Source organism: Onychostoma macrolepis, chromosome 12, assembly GCF_012432095.1.
Source record: "Onychostoma macrolepis isolate SWU-2019 chromosome 12, ASM1243209v1, whole genome shotgun sequence".
Classification (NCBI taxonomy): Eukaryota; Metazoa; Chordata; class Actinopteri; order Cypriniformes; family Cyprinidae; genus Onychostoma; species Onychostoma macrolepis.
Window position 1 is genome coordinate 27,454,305 of NC_081166.1, and position 22,648 is coordinate 27,476,952.

General features: G+C 35.2%; 1 protein-coding gene across 6 annotated transcripts in view; it reads right to left on the reverse strand.

Moving 5' to 3' along the window:
• Window positions 1–187: 187 nt before the first annotated feature.
• LOC131551074 (integrin alpha-X-like) overlaps window positions 188–22,648 on the reverse strand; it is a 35,393-nt gene continuing 12,932 nt past the window's right edge. The window contains exons 1-28 of one of the 6 annotated variants that reach the window (XM_058793713.1): window positions 17,669–17,854; window positions 16,865–17,567; window positions 16,058–16,169; window positions 15,814–15,944; window positions 15,573–15,718; window positions 15,272–15,419; window positions 14,705–14,855; window positions 14,462–14,535; window positions 12,946–13,063; window positions 12,723–12,862; window positions 12,474–12,620; window positions 12,159–12,362; window positions 10,032–10,165; window positions 9,806–9,942; window positions 9,143–9,294; window positions 8,838–8,969; window positions 6,664–6,737; window positions 4,915–5,056; window positions 4,066–4,164; window positions 3,911–3,990; window positions 3,695–3,781; window positions 3,096–3,174; window positions 2,889–2,984; window positions 2,721–2,801; window positions 2,492–2,602; window positions 2,280–2,393; window positions 1,928–2,038; window positions 194–1,810 (exon numbers count right to left, since the gene is read on the reverse strand). In XM_058793713.1, the coding sequence (XP_058649696.1) occupies window positions 1,742–1,810; window positions 1,928–2,038; window positions 2,280–2,393; window positions 2,492–2,602; window positions 2,721–2,801; window positions 2,889–2,984; window positions 3,096–3,174; window positions 3,695–3,781; window positions 3,911–3,990; window positions 4,066–4,164; window positions 4,915–5,056; window positions 6,664–6,737; window positions 8,838–8,969; window positions 9,143–9,294; window positions 9,806–9,942; window positions 10,032–10,165; window positions 12,159–12,362; window positions 12,474–12,620; window positions 12,723–12,862; window positions 12,946–13,063; window positions 14,462–14,535; window positions 14,705–14,855; window positions 15,272–15,419; window positions 15,573–15,718; window positions 15,814–15,944; window positions 16,058–16,118 (3,018 nt within the window). In that variant the 5' untranslated portion in view covers window positions 16,119–16,169; window positions 16,865–17,567; window positions 17,669–17,854 and the 3' untranslated portion in view covers window positions 194–1,741. Of the gene's footprint in view, window positions 1,811–1,927; window positions 2,039–2,279; window positions 2,394–2,491; window positions 2,603–2,720; window positions 2,802–2,888; window positions 2,985–3,095; window positions 3,175–3,694; window positions 3,782–3,910; window positions 3,991–4,065; window positions 4,165–4,914; window positions 5,057–6,663; window positions 6,738–8,837; window positions 8,970–9,142; window positions 9,295–9,805; window positions 9,943–10,031; window positions 10,166–12,158; window positions 12,363–12,473; window positions 12,621–12,722; window positions 12,863–12,945; window positions 13,064–14,461; window positions 14,536–14,704; window positions 14,856–15,271; window positions 15,420–15,572; window positions 15,719–15,813; window positions 15,945–16,057; window positions 16,170–16,864; window positions 17,855–19,475; window positions 19,602–22,648 lie in introns of those variants that run through there. The other 5 variants (XM_058793715.1, XM_058793714.1, XM_058793710.1 and 2 more) reach the window with 5 other exon arrangements.

Consider the following 22,648-nt stretch of genomic DNA (forward strand, 5'->3'; position numbering starts at 1 on the left):
AATTCTACAACATGCTACATCTATTCATGTAGCAACAATTTTATTTCCTATTCTGTTTGTTTTGTATATCTTTACACCCTCTAATATAGTTTAGCAAAGGAATAAATAAATACTTTTGTGATACACTTTTTAAATGATATGCAAGACACTTTTTAAAAATATAATTGCATCATAATTTCATTGTTGTGGTGGTGTAACGCTTATAATAGACTTTGTTTTATTCTGTGGCAAAAATAAGCATGCATATTATTCCACAATAATGGAACTGGAGCCTTTATACATGATTTTTTTTTCTTTCTCCATCCAAACCAGTGAAGCACAAACTCATTGGTCATAAACTACTCATTATTTTTGCTGTTTTGTTTGCCAAGTGCACTGAAATTACACAATGTAAAATTGAACAAATGTAAAAATTCCCTGTTGTAGTCAGAGGTGTTACGTGCCCCCTCAGATTTTTGAGCCAAGTAGATTTTAATTGCAGCTTTCAAAATACAAACAATTCGCCAAATAATATTTTTTTTAGATTTGATATGATGACACCAGTGTGATTAGAATGTTCAGTGTGGCACATCGCCAGCTGCTAAATTCAAATCTGTGTTTGCACTTTGGCTTTAGCTGAGTCAAAGACACAGACAGATGCATTTTTACAACTCTGCACATTATAACCAATCACACACAATTATGTTGAGCTTATGAATGCAATGGCCAATCAGAGACATTCAGATCAGTCATCACTGAAACGGCAGTGTTTTGTTCAATGCTTGCGCTCGCTGACTGAATTCTGCTCTCTGGTGAATTCTCTCACCAAAAACAACAAAGTTACGATGTAAGTAATATATTCATTTCACAATGTAAACAGCTTAAGTGATTATAATGTGGGACTTTGAGAGTGTTTTAACTCTGGCTAGACTGACAGTGAAAATGTTCATTGATAATGTAAATGTTCTTTGCTCTCTTTCTGTACAATGAAAGTGTTATAATTAGTAACTTACATCCCCAGTTTCACAGACATGGCTTAAGGCTAGTCCCTGTTTGAGCGGTCTCAACTGAAAATATCTTCCATTGTTCCAACGTTTTCTTCCAAGGCATTTTTATAAAAGCTGTTTAAATATCTTAAATCTTAATTTAACTAAGGCCTAGTCCTGGCTTAAGCTAAGCCCTTTCTGTGAAACCGGGCCACAATGTTTTTATTACATTCACGTTGAATACAAAGTCGGTTGTATTAAAAATATTTTATGGCATGACTCCCATATCTGGTACTTAAAGTAAGTAAAAAGACGGGTCTAATGCATAGTTATAGATCAACTAATACGATCTACAAAGGTGCAAAATACATTTACTTACTTATTTTAACTTATTTGAAAATCGACATATTTCAGGATATAGTTAACACGTTTGGGAATCTATCAAATTAAATAAAACATAAGCTTACACCAGTGCTATCATGGCTGCTGTGTGTCACATGACAAGCATGATGAGATTGTTTCTCCTCCGTTTAAAGCATCAGTACTTTTAAACGTGCAGCAGGCCCTTTTATTTAATAAAGATATTAGAGAGTTTGTTCACGGAGAGCTTATGATTATCATACAAGCAATATATCACTAATATTTCTATGCATATAATAAACCTCATTAATAAAGTTAGTCCTGGAAAGTAGTTTCACTTGCATGTAAAGCCACATTTTAATTTTTAATACACCACTATTGCGGTTGATATAAAGGGGTTGGTTACTTTTGTTATCCTATTCTGTGGCTAGATTTTGTTCTGCATTCTCTAGCAGCTGCTTGTACTGGCTTTTGAAGAAACCAGCCTGAAAGAAAAAAAACAAAAACAAAAAAAACATGCATTATAACACTGAAAAAAGAAACTCAAGGTATGTAGACCACTGAAAATAAAAGGTTTGAAACTGAACATCCAGTATACACACTTTATAGAGGGCCACTGTGATGAGAGCCAGTAGTAGCAGTCCTCCTATTACACCTCCAGCGATCTCTTTAGTCAGATTCACCTCCTCATACACCTCCACTTGAGTATCAATCTACATACACACATACTGTACATTAATACAATACTACCTCTGACAATCCTCCGTACCATATAAATATACCATTATGGTTTACATTGTGGTTGCAAAGATATACATGGACTGGAAAATCTAAGATCTAGCATATGAACAATTACATTACATTTTTAGGTTTCAATTTTATTCTTTTTCAATTTTCATTTGAAACATTTCTGGCTAATTTGTTAAAAAATAAAAAATAAAAAAAACCTGTTACCAGAACGGATGATGCAGTTTGTTGAGAATCAGAGGAAAAGAAAACATATTTGCTCTTGTCATAATCCAGAGATACTGAACTGACCAGCTGAAAAACAGCAGCTCTGAGTCCAGTCTAAGAGAGACAGATCATGACATTAAGAAATGATGACACAAAAAAATATGAATATATGGTCTGTTTTGTGATATGAATTTGCTTTAAATGTCATAAACCTGCTCAATCCATCCAGAGCTCACATTGCCAGTCATATTATAAAATTTCCTTTCATTCTTCATTAGAGTGACATTACAGCTGAACTCGGCACAGGCCGCCACAGAGCAGTTCTAACACACATACACATCCAGAGAGACGGAGCAATAGGGTCAATGCGCAGAGAAGATAAAACATTATATTTTATGCACTTGTTTATGTTAGATTAGCGAATTAAATTAAATCACTCACCACCACACGGTCCTTTTTAATTACTTCGACAAAATCAGTTATGACAGGCCGCTCATCCCTCTGTTTCACACAGCCAGGAATCTAAACGCACATACACTAGGTGTTTGGTTGTTTTGATTTTGATGAATGTGAATCAGTATGGGCTTTTTCTAATACAGTCATGCTTACCTGTATGTTTTTATCAGTCCAGATAGATTTATCTCCCAACATCACTGGTACTTTGATGAAAACTTTGAAACTTAGTTCTCTAAAGTCATTTTCAACCTGAAAGAGACCATTTTTGCCATGAAGAGACATTGAACTCTAGTTATGGGTGAGATAATCCTTATTTAATAAAATTTTGTGTTCATGGAAGTGTGAATTTCATTTCAGTACCTTTAGTATCTGTTTGACTGGTTTATCAGTATCAAATTTCTGTGCAGTAAAATTAATGTGGAGGGTTGAATCTTCATGTCTTATTTAAAAGGGAAAATGTGTCAGATAGTAATTTAATATTTTGTAATATTTCACACACACATACTAAAAGTTTAGAATCCTGAAGATCCCCAACACTTTCCTCAAGGCTGCATTTATTTGGTAAACCATGCAATAAAATAGTAATAGTATGAAACATGAATATGAATATGAAGATAACAGAGCATAAAGTTATTTCTATAAATTAATCTTTATAAAATAATTGTCAAAAATTATTATTTTTTCTTTATAAAAATTATTTTCAAAGCCAAAAATGCAAAATAAATTTTGGATTTCTTTACATTAATTCCACAAGTTTTCTAATGAGATTTATCAGTTTGAAGAACATTTAGCTTGGCCAATTACTAACTACAGTGTTATACAACCCTAACTAAATTAAAACAAATTTCAATTGGTTTTGCTTTAGAATCCCAGATTGAACTTTGAACATCAAGTGGAAATGTAACACCCATTGCCAAATCTGGGTGCTAACGTCTGTTATAGAGGAACAGAGCACTAACCTTATTAAGGCAATACTGATGGCATATTTGATACCAATGCTTTTCTCTCTGAGTAATTCACTGGTTTGAGAGTGTTGGTCATTTCCACTGTAAGTGATAGAGGGTTTTGGTTAGTAGTAGTATTTCCACTTATTAGTTTCTCATATGTGAACAGCTACTCAACAGCTCACGGTTGAACAATGCAGATGAAGGTGATATCTATCAAATGTGTCATACCTGTTGATTCTAGCAGTAAATGGGACCTTTTGATCGAAGGTGCTTTCTTTACTGATGCTGTATGTAATATGAAACACAGCCTAGAAGTGGACGCAGAGAAAATGAGAAGCGCTAAAAAATTAAAATGCACAGGACAGTTTTAAAAGTGACCTCACCTGAGAGTTTCCTTTAAGGATGGGTTTGCTGATGTGGCAGGTGGTCTCTCCAAATGAATCTTTTTGCTCACTGTCAAGAGATAAACACTCCACTCTGCCCTGCTCAAACAGAAAATGATGCATAAACATTCAGTAACAATAATTGTCATCCCAATTGCTATTCAAACCAAGGATGATAACTATCATGATATATTATAACCCTATGACAATAGAGACAATAAGTCCACACTAAAACAGTAACGACACAGAGGAACAATACAGTTAGAATCAATTTCAGAATTATTTTTTCCAGCTGATGAATGATAAAAACATTGACAGCCAATCAGAATCCACCCAACTTTAAAGATCAGCAGACTACAGTGCATACTTAAAATAAACATAACGTCATTGTGAAATGATGTTTAGTGGTGTTTTGTGAAATGGACGTTAAATTAGTTATCGTTATATTTCTATCATGACAACTCTCTGAGGGACTGGCATGGTGTTTGGTCTTGGCATGTAAGAAATACTGCTGCTGCACATATAACATATATAGAATAAACCCCATTCATAGCATACATGAATCATGCCATAGCAGATCTATACAGGTGGAGCTAGGGAAGGTGGAGGGTTTCTGAAGTGCGCTACAACTGCTACAGCAAGCACTATTTAAAGGTTAAGCAGCAAGCTCATTGGCTGCTGATACAAAAATAACCAATCAGCTGTGCAATGTGATAATGATATCATTAAGTCATATTGAGTTTGACCTATCAGACTGTGCCATCTAGATTTTCATGACAGAACTTTTGATTTATCTTTATAGATATCGTTTTTGGTGTTTTTATTAAAATGATATATTGTAAGTTTTACCTGTTTAGATATGATTCTCCTGTAAGAAAGTCCAAAGGGGTAGCTGAGGGTGAAGAGTGTGTTGTATGAGTTTTCTCCTCTGTTTTCTACAAACACTGTCACATTGATCTCCTGCATGATGCCGACCTCTATATTTGTAGATCTGGATCACAGAAACAAAAGAGAAAAAAATCACTTGGAATGAAACAAGGTTGATTCTATAATTTGACATTGTTGTATGGAGCCCCCAAAGGATTGTAAAATAATAATGATAATTGATGCGAAATCCAGTTCAGGCCAGACGGTTAAGTTGAAGGAATATGCTAATTTATTCTTTAAAGTTTCAAAAATAATAACTATGAAACATAACTCGAAAATGAAACATGAAATTTAATAATCATATGCAAAACAGCATATGCACCTGTTAGTACAGTTAATACAAATCACTCATATTTCAAACCTTACATAGTTAAAACCATTAGTAAAGATAATAACCAATTTTGAGTTAATATTAAGTATTAATAAGGAACAATTTCCTTTTGAAAATACTACAAATATTCTAAAAAGAGATAAAATCTTCCTAAAAAGAGAAATCAATCTGCAATAAAACCCGTCATAAAAGTTTTAAAGGGTGCACCCAAAGTATTGAAGAGTAAAACCTGAAGTTTCAAGAGGAGAGGAGAAGAGAGAAGAAGAGTCTGTAAGGGAGGGGTGCAGCACATCTTTTATACCCTTACAAAATCTAAATATAAGAAGAGCTCAATAATTAACATACAGCTACAGTTTGCCACATATCAAAACACAATAACTGCCAAGCCCAAAGTCCATATGCTGGCTCAACCCAAATATCTCGGTACTTTCAGATCCTCTCTTTGGGGACCAAAACGGTCTTCCTCTTTCTGCTGTGTACTAGACATTTGAGATCAGTCAAAAATATCAACATGGCTTTTGGTTGCAAACACAAGCTAAAAGGAGCATATAGATTTCCTGCAAAAGTCATCTCTCAGCACATACTTTCTGCAAAGGCCATTTCATAGGGCCAAAACCTCTTAACCCTAGATAATTAACACGCTATATCTGACTACTTTTAATTATATGTATAAGGCAAAGATACAGTAGATATTTAAAGTCTGCCTACTTCAGTTATTTCAAAAACAGCAAGTTGTGCACATAAGCATATAAAAATCATACACATAAGCATAAATCATATTTGTAATCATACACATAAGCATAAGCCATATTTGTATACGTCATTTTTCCTTATCCAAGACACCAATAATAATAATAAGATTGAATGGAAAATTATTTTGCATTCTTTTAAAAACTCTTGAGTTTTGCAAGAAAGTTTGTGCATGCTTGCAAAACCTTTGTAAAGGAAATAGTATGAGACTGGATGAAAACTGCTACATTTTTTGGTGGACCGCAATACTTTTACAAGTAAACACAAATGTTTATTTCCTTTGTTTCCTGTTTCCTTGTTCCTATATGTCCCCGTTTATCATCAGTTATATAATGGGTATTCATTTGTTACTAATTAGAGAACACCTGTTTTGTACTGAGTTTGTTTCCCTGTGTATTTGAGACCTTCAGTTCCCTCAGTTCATAGGCTGGTGTTGTTAGTGTATAGAGCACACTGTTATGTTGTTTCTTACCCTGGAATATTGCCTTTGGTTTTGTACAAGTAAAGCACAAGTCATGTTATTATTTGCAAATTTATTTGTGTTGTTCTTTAATATAATACAGAATAACTAAACGTAAATATTTGCTCACCCAGAGAAATTGAAATCCATCCTGAGGTCATCCACACAAATGTCATCACGTCCACAATTTATCTCAAAGTCCAGCTGTGGAATGAAGATGGGGGGAAAAAAACAAAAACATTCATAAATCATAAAAAAAAAAAAAAAAAAAAAAAATCACATATTACACTCAATATATAGTTAATATGTTTAGACATACAGTGCTGCTTAAAAAATTGTGAACCCTTTACAGTTTTGTATTTCTGCATAAACATAACACAAACCATCATCAGATTTTCAAAGAGGACCCAATCAAACAAATGAGACATAAAATATTTTCTTTTTCATTTATTTATTGAGAAAAATGATCCAGTGTTACATATATGTGTGTGTTGTAAAAGTATGGGAATCTCTAGGATTAGCTGTTAATTTGAAGGTGAACTGAGAGTCCATCTGTTCAGAGGTGTTTTAATTCATTGGAATGACTACCAAGTGTCATTGTCTGCCCTGTTTTATTTAAAGAACAGGGATCTATCAAAGTTTGATCATGTTTGTGGAAGTGAATCATGACAAGAAAAAAAAGGAGATCTCTCAGGACCACAGAAAAACAGCTGCAGTTGCTCATCAGGCTGGAAACGTTTAGAAAACCACCTCTAAAGAGTTTGGACTTCACAAAGAAGTCCACAGACAGATTGTCTACAAATGGAGGAAAGTCAAGACCCTCCCCAGGAGTGGCCTACCAACAAAGATCACTCCAAAATCAAGACGTGTAATAGTCCATGAGGTTGCAAAGGAACCCATGCTAAATTCTAAGTAACTAAAGGGCTAATGTTAATGTTCATGAGTCCACCATCAGGAGAACACTGCACAACCATGATGGGCATGGCAGAGTTGCAAAAAGAAAGCCACTGCTTTCCAAAAATAACAATCGCTGCCTCTCTGCAGCTTGCTAAAGATCATGTGGACAAGCCAGAGTGCTACTGGAGATAGGTTTTGCGGATAGATCAGACCAAAATATAACTTTTTTGTTTTAAATGAAAAGCGTTATGTTTGGAGAAAAGAACACATTGCATTCCAGTATAAGAAACTTATCTCATCTGTGAAACATGATGGTGGTAGAATCATGGTTTGGGCCTGTTTTGCTGCATCTAGGCCAGGGCGGCTTGCCATCATTGATGGAACAATGAATTCAGAATTATACCAGCAAATTCTGAAGGAAAATGTCAGGATATCTGCCTGAGAACTGAATCTCAAGGGAAAACGGGCCATGCAGCAAGACAATGACCCCAAGCACACAAAACATTTTACCAAAGAATTGTTAAAGAAGAACAAAGTTCATGTTTTGGAACGGCCAAGTCAAAGACATTAATCCAACTGAAATGTTGTGGAAGGACCTGAAGCAAGCAGTTGGAGGAAACCCACCAATATGACACAGTTGAAGTGGTTCTGTACTGAGAAATGGGCTAAAACTCCTGCAAGCGGTTATGCAGGACTGGTCAGCAGTTACGAGAAACTTTACTTGCAGTTATTGCTGCAAAATGGGGTCACACCAGATACTAAAACAAAGATTCCTATACTTTTGCAATGCACAGATATGTAACAATGGTCCATTTTTCTCAATAAATAAATGACAAAGAAAATATTTTTGTCTCATTTGTTTGATTGGTTTCTCTTTGTCTACTCTCAGGACTTGTGTGAAAATCTGATGTTTTGGGTCATATTTATGCAGAAATATAGAAAACTGAAAAAGGTTCAAAAACTTTCAAGCAGCACTGTATGTCAAAAAGATTAATTAAATTAAAATAATACCATGTGTTTTGAGTTGGATAGTTCACCCAAAACTCAGAATTCTGTAATCATTACTATTGTTTCATTCCAAATGATTTTCTGTATGAATTTTTCTTTCTTTCTTTCTCTCTTTCATTCTTTCTTTTTTTTTGTAGAAACTAAAAGAAACTATTTTGAAGAATGTTTCAGCTCATCCAATAAAAGTCAATAAGGTCCAAAATAACACTCAACCCCATAGAGTTTCATTGTAAGGGCAAGCATAGACATTTTTTCAAAATATCTACTTATATACTAACAGAAAGAGAGAAAGTCATACAGGTGACACAGTAAATAGTGGTGAGCTATCCCTTTAACATTACATCTGAAAGATACATGTGACATTGCAGTTGAAATTGAAATTGGTATGCCTTCTCTTACATTGTGGTCTGTGGTGGTCTTTATCCCCGGCAGCAGTATTGGCCTTATGTTTTGCAATGTGGCAGATGGCAGACCCTCAAAAGTGAATGTTAATTGATTGGACAAAGGGTTCAGAGCATCTTCTGAAAAAGCCTGATGGGATACATATACGATATTCATGTACCATAAAATCATGATTTTCAGTTTGTGTTGCATCTTATTGTAAAGTACAACACTTTATTATTCCCATTCATAAACATTATTTCATACAGCCAGAATAACAGACTCTGATATTTGAAAGTATGAAAAAAATGTTTCAGACTTACGTCTATAAGGAAAGGATGACTTTTGCAAGTTTCTTCATTAAACCTAATGTTCATCATGTAATTGTAGAAGCGGTTTTTGGGCGAGAAATATGCTCGATATTTCTGTCGCTTGGCATCCAGAATTATGGTGTAATTAATATTTGCTGTTAAGCCTAGATAATAAACATAAAACAGTCTTACATATTTAAAAAATAATAATAATAATAATAAAATAAAATCAGCCAAAGAAATACACAGAGGACATTCTATTTGTTTTAAATTTTGTGTTTTCAAATATTTAAATTTTAAAAATGCAGTATCTGGCTCTGACTCTGATAATTTTGTGTGCTTAAATGAATTCTCTCAAATTGAATAAAACTTGTGTTTAAAGTTTAAGTCTATGCACTAGTTCATAATCAACAAAAGTCAGTTTTTTCAGACAGGGTTCCTGAACACGCCCCCTTATGCCATTGGTTGGTCCAACCAATAGTCCTGCCCCCAAATTCACGCCATTGGTTGAGCCAATGCTGCTGAGTTGGGATTATCATGTAAATATTTTGGGACACCACAGAGACAGTAAATTTATTGTTGTCCCTGTTGTTTAAACTGGCACAGAAGAAACTATCTGCACATTGACTTTACACACTTCACAACATCATAGAATATTTCTAATTTTGGATAAACCTCTTATGCTGTGTCTGTACGGACTCATGGTGAAGCATACTCTCATGGTGTTTTTCAGTGACTGCTCTGTTTCACCGGTTGGTATTTTGGATGGGTTGTAAGTTACTTTGGTTTCCAAATGCATGATGGGTCTGGACCTGAATGATTCACATATAACACGTATGAACGATCATGACTGAATCTGTAGTTTTGTATATTTAGAGTTCTTTATAAAACAAAAACACACCTGAGAAGCAGAACTGCTCCCATGGTCCCAACTGCAATATCAGGAAGGCTGTCTCTGCTCTGGTCTAGAGAGAACTGACTCAGCGAAATCCCAAAGAACCGCAAACCTGGTCGCACAGATGACCCAGCAATCCTCTGTCATCACATATAGTGAAGGAAAGAGGGAGAATAACACACAGAGGATTTCAGAATGGAGGGTCTTCAGGTAAAACAGAAAAACAGTTACAGTTATAATAGGCACTGACCACAAACAGTGTTCAACAGGATATTTGTTGTTGTGTGTTTTGACTAAAAAAACACTTGGAATGTTCCTCTGGAGTTAAAAATTATGTCAAGTACATTAAAGAAAATTATTATTATTATTATTATTTTGTCTTACAACAGCTTGGTAACAAGGTTGAATAATGATTGTACTTGATGAATTTTAGTCAAATCAGTTGGAAAAAAAAACATACTTAATTTTAAATAACTTTTTTCGAATATAAAAGTTAAACATATACAGGTGCATCTCAATAAATTAGAATGTCGTGGAAAAGTTCATTTATTTCAGTAATTCAACTCAAATTGTGAAACTCGTGTATTAAATAAATTTAATGCACACAGACTGAAGTAGTTTAAGTCTTTGGTTCTTTTAATTGTGATGATTTTGGCTCACATTTAATAAAAACCCACCAATTCACTATCTCAACAAATTAGAATACTTCATAAGACCAATAAAAAAAAAAACATTTTTAGTGAATTGTTGGCCTTCTGGAAAGTATGTTAATTTACTGTATATGTACTCAATACTTGGTAGGGGCTCCTTTTGCTTTAATTACTGCCTCAATTCGGCGTGGCATGGAGGTGATCAGTTTGTGGCACTGCTGAGGTGGTATGGAAGACCAGGTTTCGTTGACAGTGGCCTTCAGCTCATCTGCATTTTTTGGTCTCTTGTTTCTCATTTTCCTCTTGACAATATTCAGGTCTGGTGAGTTTGCTGGCCAGTCAAGCACACCAACACCATGGTCATTTAACCAACTTTTGGTGCTTTTGGCAGTGTGGGCAGGTGCCAAATCCTGCTGGAAAATGAAATCAGCATCTTTAAAAAGCTGGTCAGCAGAAGGAAGCATGAAGTGCTCCAAAATTTCTTGGTAAACGGGTGCAGTGACTTTGGTTTTCAAAAAACACAATGGACCAACACCAGCAGATGACATTGCACCCCAAATCATCACAGACTGTGGAAACTTAACACTGGACTTCAAGCAACTTGGGCTTCCTCCAGACTCTAGGACCTTGGTTTCCAAATGAAATACAAAACTTGCTCTCATCTGAAAAGAGGACTTTGGACCACTGGGCAACAGTCCAGTTCTTCTTCTCCTTAGCCCAGGTAAGACGCCTCTGACGTTGTCTGTGGTTCAGGAGTGGCTTAACAAGAGGAATACGACAACTGTAGCCAAATTCCTTGACACGTCTGTGTGTGGTGGCTCTTGATGCTTTGACCCCAGCCTCAGTCCATTCCTTGTGAAGTTCACCCAAATTCTTGAATCGATTTTGCTTGACAATCCTCATAAGGCTGCGGTTCTCTCGGTTGGTTGTGCATCTTTTTCTTCCACACTTTTTCCTTCCACTCAACTTTCTGTTAACATGCTTGGATACAGCACTCTGTGAACAGCCAGCTTCTTTGGCAATGAATGTTTGTGGCTTACCCTCCTTGTGAAGCGTGTCAATGATTGTCTTCTGGACAACTGTCAGATCAGCAGTCTTCCCCATGATTGTGTAGCCTAGTGAACCAAACTGAGAGACCATTTTGAAGGCTCAGGAAACCTTTGCAGGTGTTTTGAGTTGATTAGCTGATTAGCATGTCACCATATTCTAATTTGTTGAGATAGTGAATTGGTGGGTGTTTGTTAAATGTGAGCCAAAATCATCACAATTAAAAGAACCAAAGACTTAAACTATTTCAGTCTGTGTGCATTGAATTTATTTAATACTTTTCCACGACATTCTAATTTATTGAGATGCACCTGTAGTAGTTCTCACAACAACAAAAACAGAACGTGTTTTTATCCTATTTGTGCAAATACCAAAACAGCGGGTTTAACTGTTAATTTGTCTTTTTTCTTATTAGCTCTTTTCCCACCCATTGCACCTGTGAATATGTGGGATTTATTTGATCTGCTCCTCCATTGAAAATGTAGATGCTGCCCTGTCCGTCCTCCTCTAAAGGAGCTCCAATAAGCACATCCTTGTAACCATCACCATTCAGATCTGCTGGACTGGCCAAAGAAGAGCCGAACCGACCCCTCTGACCTTCCATTCCCACCAGCACCATACCCGAAAAAATGATGTACGACTACAAAGACAGACCAGAGAGAGAAGTAAACAAACAAGCAAATCAAATATCTAAACTTAAATCAGAAGTGATATTCAAAATGATCTAAAACATTTAATCCCCATCGCTTACCCAATGACTGAAGGTGTAAACAAACACTTTTCCCTCCCGGTCAGGCTCCATGTACATTGGTGCCGATACCAACAGGAGGTCTGTTCTGGAGTCACGGTCCAAATCCACCACACAAACCTCAGCTCCAAAATATGAGCCAATCTGAGGCTGAGAAAATATACAAAGATATATAGTTTAACAAAAGGGCTTACTTACTTTCACTTGCTTGTGCAATGTACTAATATTTTACACAAATATGAGTTTTATAACCTTAGGTGAATCCAGTTGCTTTAAATTGCTTCGATTATTAGCCATTCTTGAAACAATCACTTGTCCCTTATGCTTGTGTCTTGGTGCTCCCATGACTGCATACTTTGTTCCGAACATTGTCGTAATTGCCAAAGAATAACCTGTAAATAAAATAGACTTTAAAATATTCTGATGTATTTGGCTGATTACATTTTGATATACACAGTCAAAGAAGAGATCTTACCTAAATAACTGTCATGCTCACTTCCAGCTTGAAAGACATTTAACTGATCATTTTGTGTGTACAGCTGATATCCACCCTTCCACTGGAAAGCTCCCACTGCAGTCATTATTATATCTGTCTGAGTGCATAATATTAGAGGAATGATATGCTGCTTGCATTTCAAGCATCCAATTCCATTCAAATTCACATGTTTTCTGTCTCCATTTGAAATGTTTCCATTCAAACACTGAAATGACGATTTATTATACATTGCATGGTCTTTCCGTTACTGTCAACAGCATGTGAATATAAGGCACAAGATTGGGTGTTTGCTGCTAAGCGTCTAGTCGTAACATCGAAGTAATTCACACTGCACTGGTTATTGTCATGGTGTAAAGAACAGAAACTGCTCTTTGTTAATAATTGGAATCTTTTCTGGGAGCGACCTAGGATTTTTCTTGCTGATGGCCTGCACCTCAGCAGAGTCAGAGCGGAACTCCTGTCGGACAACATCTCCAGGACGCTACGCTCCATATGACTAGTAAGCCAACTCTCAAATAACTGCTATGATGGCTTTTGTTCTACCCACTTAAATTATAGAAGTACTAAGCATAGTGGTTACCTACGACAGCAAAAGAACCGTGTTATAACTATGTTATAGTGGGGGGGGAAAGCATGCAAATGCTTGAATTAATCAGAGGTGCTTTCCCAAAAGCATCGTTAGCTAACTATGGTCGTTAGTTCCATTGAACTCTATTGGTAATGATGGAACTTGCGACCATAGTTGTTTTTGGGAAAAGCACCCCAGAACGGTTAAGACCGCAATTCATCAGCTCCCAATTTAAGTAATACACCGAAAAAAAATAAATGATTTTGTCAATAAAATAAATATTACTCGAGTATGTTTTACAAGAAAATACTATTTCAGTCTTTCTACTTCTTTTCATGGTAATTCAATGTGTTACTTGTGTTTCTTTGTATTTATTTCTGAAATTTACTAGCAAAGTGAAAATTTTACGTAGTGAAAATGTAAATCCCATTTTTTTTCTTCAGATTTTCAATTGGTTTTTATTCCTTTATTAACATTTTATGTGTAATTCTAACCTACAGTGGGTATAAAAAAATGATCTTCCCCTTTAAACTAATCATATATTGTTGCTTTGCAGCGTGAAATGAAGACAGACACAGTTTTTGTTTTATCCAGCTGTATTTACTCAGTGCAACTTATAACATCCAATGAAAGATATAACATCAACATGTCCGGAAAAAAAATAAAAAAATAAAAAAATAAATAAATAAACGGAATCAATTATTTTTTTACTTTTTTTTTTTGACATGTTGATGCTATATCTTTTTCACTTGGATGTTATAAGTTGCAATGAGTAAATACAGCTGGATAAAACAAAAAATGTGTCCATCTTCATTTCAGGCTGTAAAGTAACAAAATTAGATTTTTTTCTATACCCACTGTATGTATTTCATATTTTTAATTTTCATATAATGTCTTTTTAAGTTTGGTGTAAGGTAATATAAATACATTTGATGATAATGCTGCACTAAACCCGTCCTGTGCAAACTCCATCCGAGATGAATCACCAGTGGTCTGGGTTCCTAGCCAATAAAAGAAGCAACAACACAGTTGACTAGTAGTTGATTATTATTATTATTATTATAAATCAACCCAATGCACATGGTACATGAACTCACATAACAGCTGATAACTGTAAAATGTAAACATTCTGTCAGTCATTATTTATTTTTATTTACTCTGCAAACATACCTTCAATGGCAATAATGTTCTCTTTGAGTTGCTCACGAATACTTTCCAGCGCATCAAAGTCAGTTACTTTGAACACATGCTTATTGGTAGGTAAAGATGCAATAATCGCCAGCTCCATTGTTGCTTTGTCATTATCAAAAGCATTGCCAACCTAAGAAAAATTAAAAGTAGGGATAACTCCCCATAAATATTATGTTTTTAACATCTGGCATCATTTATTCAACCTAATATCATTCCAAATACGTATGATTTTTTTCCCCTTTCTGAACACAAAATAAGATATTTTTAAGAATGTCTCATCAGTTTTTGTCCATAAAATGAGGGTCAGTTGGGTCCAAAAAGACACTGGTTCCCAGTGACTTATTTTATGGACAAGATAAAAAAAAATTTAAAAAAAAAACTTCAGAAGAAAGTGAGTCATACATGTTTGTAATGACATTGGGTGCGAGTAAATGACAGAATTTCAATTTTACCTAAATTCAATTTACACAGCAAACAAAATCATTTTGAAAACTTCAAATCTTTTTCAAGACAAACACATAAGGAAATGCAACATATTGATCTTACCCCAATAGCATATCGTGTTATATTTTTGTCTTGTGCTTGTTGAACAGCTTCAGTCAAGAAACTATCAGTTGATTTACCATCTGTGATAACAACCAGAATTTTGCTGGCTGATGGTCTTGCACCTCCTTTACTATTGAATAGCTCCTTCCTGTTAATGGAAAATAGTACAGAATAATGATGCAGCTGTATAAGATATTAAGTTGTATAACTGTATAATATATGTTAATATTATTCTTGGTCTTAGTTTTTATTTTAATTCCATTCTGTTAATTGTAATGAAATATCAGAAAGCATGTCTTACACAAGTTTTTTTATAGCTGTTGCGGTTTTAGTCCATCCTTTCAGTTGACTTATCCGAGTTACTGCATCTTCCCACACCTTGGCGTTTTTGACTTGTTGAAACTTGTGATGAATTTCACAATCTGTAGAAAACTGTGCAATGGCAAACTGTAAGACAGATAGATAGATTCAGTTGTTGGTGGTAAAATTGGTGTTAAAATCATATATAATCTAGAACATAAAAAATGCATTGATCATCCTACCTGTGTATCATGGTCTACAAAACTTTTGATCATTTCTATAACAAAAGCCTTCATCTTATTAAAATCCACATTATTTACACTTCCAGATCCATCCATTAAAAAAGCAATATCAATCTGGGATGTTGGACATTCTGAAGTTGGAGGAAAAAAAGAACTGCATCATATTTTCATCAATCTGAAGCTGCTCGGCAGTGATAATTGTGTCATATACACTATGAAGATTGATTTGTCACAATACAAATACCTCTCAGAGTCCTTGGCATAGATTTGCTTACAACATTTTCTGAACTGATTTTAAAGCACATGCCGTTGTAAGTGGTTACATCACAGTTCTTAGGTATGGTTGGACCACAAACCTGAGAGAAATTAAGATGTTATTTCCAACATGAAAAACTCTAATCTGGACACTGGTGTAAAATTGGAGGAGCAAAATTTCATTCTTTTGACCATCTTTATGATTGTCTGCAAGTTGCAGCTTTATAGCTAACAATGACTCAAATAATACAAATACTAACCAAAATCATGCTGATGTCCTTACTTTTTTACATTAGTACATGCACCGAATATTTTCTTGGTTACACTTTATTTTGATGGTCCTTTTAACACATTCTGTTGACTATAAGTAACGTTGCACCTACATATCTACTAGCTCTCAATAGAGTGTTGGTATATAGAGTATAAATAGACTGGTAGGGTTAGGATTAGAATAAAAATATTTAAAAAAAAGGTAGCAGATAGTAATCAGACAGTCTACTAATACTCTAATGAGAGTTAGTAGACATGTAGGTGCAACATTACTTATTGTCAACATAATATTCAAAAGGGACCAAAGTGTTAAACTTTTCTTTCGTGCTTTTGCAGTACAAATGTGGTGTATGCAAATTTCCAGTGTTATTATACAGTATTTTTCTTATGTTTCATATTCATTTATACAACATATTCATTATGAGTTATTCTTTATGATTATTTTATATATTCTGCTAAAGCTCTAAGAGAGTCATCTAAAATTTAAGTATCGTCTTTTATAACACCAGATGGGTTATTCTCTTACCGGGTAATGAGCTTCGGCCTTCGAAACTCGCCCGCTACGTTTCAAAGATTAATGAATAAAATAGTCGCTGGACTAGTGGGCGTTACTGTTTACCTGGATGATACAATCACAGTAAGTAAAACTTGGCAAGAGCATCTCAAATGTTTACACCTCCTTCTCGTTCGCCTCGCCCAGACTAATCTCACTGTCAATCTGTCTAAATGCAAATTTGCGGGGGCGACCATTACACACCTGGGTAAAGTGGCGGGACTAGGACAAGTGTGTCCGGTGCGAGCGAAGGTCAAGGCAATAGACGAGTATCCCGTTCCTGCCACTAAAAAAGAGTTAATGCGTTTTTTGGGTCTAGTGGGTTTTTACCGCTGTTTTTGCAAGAACTTCTTGCAATTTCCGAAACTGGGCGGACACAGGCATGGGAGCAGCCAGGGCCGCGGGCTTCACAGAAAGCGGGTTTAGGAAATTGTGCCCTTGCACTCTTTGATCTAAGCACTGGACAGCTCGATTTCCAATGCCCTTTCTCCAAGAAGTAATTACAAGTGTAGTCGAACATATTTGGCGGACTCCTAATGGGACACTTTACTTGGTTTTGAGTTCACGCGTGAAGGAGAAGGGCATTCAATTCTGAACCTTTCTGTGCAAGACTTGTGTATGAGTTCCCACTCGTCAGCCAGAACAGCCGCCTGGGAAGCTGTCCTAACACCAAGCTCTGCAATGTAAGTGGCGACAGTGTCAGGAAGTGTGTTTTGTATTGTTCTAATAAAATAAAATTAATCAAATCATCCAATGTTGCAATATCTGTCGACATACACCAGCGATTAAACTGCAAGGTTAAGTCTCTAACGAATTCAATCTGCGTTTGGTTAGATTTTCACTGCAGCATACTGTATCTGGCTCGATTGCTTTTCCTGACGTAAAACACGCCCTCCTCATTACCCTACGGACAAAGAAATGTATAAATAAATAAATGTGGAAATAAAGAAATAAATACGTGAATAAATACATAAATGTGAAAATAAATAAAAGTGGAAATAAATAAATGTATAAATAAATAAATGTGGGGGAAAAAAAGAAAAAATACATAAGAAAATAAAATTATAAATAATCATTTATTTTTGCTTTTTTACTTTTCTTTGTACATTTATTTATATATTTATTTATTTATTCTTTTTTACATTTCTTTGTACATTTATTTATTTATTTATAATTATGGCAGGATTGTATGGAGGACCAAACCTGCAAAAACAATAAATAAATAAATGTGCAAATAAATCCACAAAATAATACATAAATAAATATATAAATAAATAAATGTGCAAATAAATACATAAATAAATATATAAATCCACATATTCCTGTATAAATAAATATATAAATAATTAAATGTGCGAGAAAATAAATAATTAAATAAATTAAAGGAATGTTGGGGGAAATAATAAAAAAAAATGCTAAAGGAAATGCTAAACTGAAAGTTTTTTTCTCCACTTTCAAATGTTTATTCATTTTTTAATGTAGTTCAGTATTTATTTTTCCTCAACTCAGCATGCTAATGAGGGGGTGTCTATCAAGCATCAGAGAAGGCGGTCTTTATGCCACCATTGGTTGATCGTTATAAAAGTTCTGCGTTCGATTGTTTGCCTGCGCAACATATAACCTTGTATGAAAATATTGCAGTCGAACAGTATGGCGGGAGTTTGTAGATCCATCATGGCGGAAAGAAGGTCGATTGCCCAGTTGCTCCGCGAGTCATTGACTACGTTTACATGGACATCAGTAATCTAATTATTTACCTTATTCTGAATAAGACAATATTATGATTAAGGTGTTTACATGAGTTGCTTTTAGAATAATCCTTTCATGTTCCCGTTTTACATGTTATAGTACATAGATCTATTAATGGCTGCGTCATTATGTCACCACGCGACGCTATCCGACGTCCAACCCAGAATTTCACGTTCAAACATATAGTTTGTCTTCGTGATGATGCCATATACAGTTTTGGGTGTTTCATTTTTAATTTTATGAAAGCTTCAAGTGCAGTTAATTATATGTACATGCGTACAGACGACGGCAGTGTTGAAGCTCTTTTATTTGCCGTCAAATGGTTGACCGCTGCCGTGTGTGTATCCTGTCGCAAAATGCGGTGAAAAGTCCTACACTACGGTAATAGTATGATTAAGGTGTTTACATGTCTGTGCTGCACTTCAATAATGCGACTAACATGTCTGACATGTCTTAATTCGATTTGTGTTTACTTCGATTATTACTTTAGCTGGATTAAGGTAATCAAATATATCTGTTTACGTGATAGACTCTTAATCGAAGTATTGTCTTAATCGTATTAAAATCGTTAAGAGTATTGATGGACGTTAGGTATACACCGGCAAATTATTTTGTTTAGGTTTATTTGACAGCTGTAACTCAGATTTGTTTAAAATGATCGAATGCTGTTGATATGTATGGTGCGTCCCAATTCGCCTATTTATACTATGCCCTAAACAGTATCCTTTTTGTGTAGAAAATGTACATATTTTTGGTTTGTAGCAGAAGATCAGGAACACATTACATCTACACCAACCCTACACCTAAACCTACCCCTTACAGGAAACTTTCTCACCTCAATTTAGGTCCCCACCATGACACGAGTTCCCATGAGTCTGTGTGTATCAGGTCTGAACCCATGTGCTACAGATCGCCTGTATGCACTTCAGACAGGAGTATAGACCTCTCCAAACCAGCAGACATGAGTTTGTTGAGGGCAGAGATCATTTATTACTCTGAGCTAAATACTTGTATGTATAAATACATAGTATATTTGTTACGACCTGAGTTTCTTGTATTTGTGGTGTGTGTGTGCTTTGTCTCCTACTTCTTTTGCTCTATTTGATTTCTGATAGGATGTCTACTGATCGGGGTGTACGATCGCCATTGGTCGTTTGGACGAGGCATGGTCTTTTAAAGGACCCCGCCGGCATTCAACAGGGAGCTCATTGTTGGTTCGGTCGTGTGTGGGTTGAGAGCTCCTGGATCCCTCCTCCGGCCGATGATCAAATTTGTTGTTCTTCAAGTGTAGATCTAATTCGTTCATTCTTAACATTGTATTCTAAGAACGCGGAGCAAAGGGGTGTCCTGCCGTTTTGGTTTTGGCTATTTGGTTTGGGTTCTGTTTTGTGTTAGGTAGTTAGGGAAGTAAGATGTATTTTATTTTCCATATTTGAGGTTATTTAGTTTATCATCTTTTCTTTCTAGATTGGTTTTGTTTGTTATTTTGGCCTTTGGGACACCTTGAAGAGATGCTCTAAATCCCACTTGATTGTATTAAATAAATCTAATCATTTTCTTTTATCTAACATCGTGTATTTGTTTGATTATCGACCGGAGGGTATCGTGCTTGGGGATTCCATAATCACAACCCTGTTTTATTATGCCCTGCTTAGAGTTTTATCTTCACTACCCTTAGACGCGGGACGTAACAATATTAAAGATTTGAAAGCCATCTCAATATGTGTTTTCTTCAATTACAAGTTGCCTATATTTAGGTAGGTCACAACTACCTGTGTCACTTTTTGATGCCATTGGTATAAGACAATCAATACTGACAGCATAAAGACAAGTTGTCCGCTGTCCACGTGTAGTTTACAGAGGAAGAAGGTTTTGAATGGCCCCATTTTGTTGACCATCAATAAAAAAATCATCACAATCACAAGTTGTCTTACTATATAAAAACGAGGCCCTTGTTAGGTAACCTGTGGACTCGATGTTGTCACGAATCTGGTCTGCACTCCCGGTCACTCACCACTAGAGGTCACCCGCTCACCACATGGACTTTCACACCACACATCACATGGACTCCATTTCCCATCATTCATTGCACTAACGACACACACAGCTCCTTGCACTGATCACACACAGCTGATTCCCATTTGCACACAGTATTTAAACCACGGACCTTTATGGAGTCAATTTAATGCCGCATATATATGCAAAAGAAAATAAAGTTTTGCAAAAGAAAATAAGTTTTGCAAAGAAAAATAAAGAATTGCAAAAGAAAATGAAGTATTGCAAAAGAAAAGAGTTTTGCAAATAAAAATAAAGAATTGCAAAATAGATAAATAAAACAGAGCAAAAGCAATGATTTTGCAATACATATTTTCCATGGCCATATCTACTAATTTATTTGCAATGCAGCTTTTATTTTGCGTTTCAGTCAAGTTTGAGCTTGCGATACCGTTTTCCCTTTGCGCTTCACGTTTCTGCGCGTCTCACTTTGTGGCGCTGTTTTGACATGGGGGTGGAGTCAGGGGACGGGGGCGTGTCTAACAGGCCTGGGCATGCCTCCCTGGAAGTGACGTCATCGGCCCAAGACGCAGATCACAGCTGATCCAGGCACCGTCACTGAGCAGAGGCATGCGGGCGGATCGTTTCCTTTTATTCACTAGCTTTAAAACATGCATGCTTTCATTTTATTAACAAATGTATATGTGTATTAGCAGTGTTTGCTCAAGTTAAAGAAGTTGTTAATATGAACATCTGCTGTTTATTTCTCTCAATGTGTGCACACTTTTATAGCATTAAAATGTGTATTGTTTCATCTGGTTAACTAAATGTGCATTAATAGTGCTTGTTTAAAATCTCTTAACCTGTGCACAGCGCTCTTTGTTTACATTAGTTCAGAGTTACTGCTAGTTTTAATGTAAAAGAATGCAATTAACTTCACAAACTATACATTAAAAAGGACTCAAGACTCAAGCTTCATATCCATCTCGACTTCGTTTTTCATTTACATAACTCCTGGCATAAATTAAGAAATGACTGGCACTGGAAGTTAAAAAAAAAAAATGAAGCTTGAGTCTTTTTGGTTTAAATTTCTCGTGGCCACGAGATATTAATGGGTAAACAAACCAGCGTGACCATAGCAACCTGGGATTATCAGAGATGTATTTATTAATATTTTATTTTTAATTAAGAAATTATAAAAAAAAAAAATACATTATTAAATTATTATATTAACACCACCACGGGGTAATTTTACCCATGGCTGTTTTTCAAATAGGCTACATAATATATTTTCAATTAAAAATATCCAAGTCTTACAGTCATTGACTTTAACTAAAATTGTGTTATTTACAATCCCCTGTTTATTGTTAAAAAAATTGTTTAGATAAAACCAGAACAAAAATGGGGCATTTATACCTATAAGCGCCATCAAGACAAATTTACGCATAATTCCTGTCATCAAGTTCAAATGAAGATGTTTTAGATGTTTATTCCTCTACTCATAAATGTTCAAACTTTGGATTAAATATTAATTTGTGTTTGCAATTTTTTATCGTTTATGGTTCGCTACTGTGTTGCTTATTTATTCCTGAAAAAAAAATCTGAACTATGATGTAATGAATAAAACAATTTTTATGATTACCCCAAGTTTATTGGTGTTGTTCTCTTATTCAAATGATAAATTATATAACTAAACAAATTAATTAATTAGGTGAAACTGTGCACTTGAATTTGTCATTGTACATCTTTTGCAATGTGGTGAATTAGTATTGCTTATAATAGTCTATTTAGGGTGTTTTAGTCATTTAAATAACATGGGTTATCTTGAAACATTTTATTAGCTATAATATTACAACACCCAAATATGTATTTATTTCCTCGTAATTCTCGTTGTCATTGCAGACTGGTTTATATTCATCATTAAGAAAAGTGATTAGTGTAACCTGCTTAAAAATAGCTGTGAACTTAAAACAACAGGACAAAAACATATGACTAAAAATAATAATTTTATGA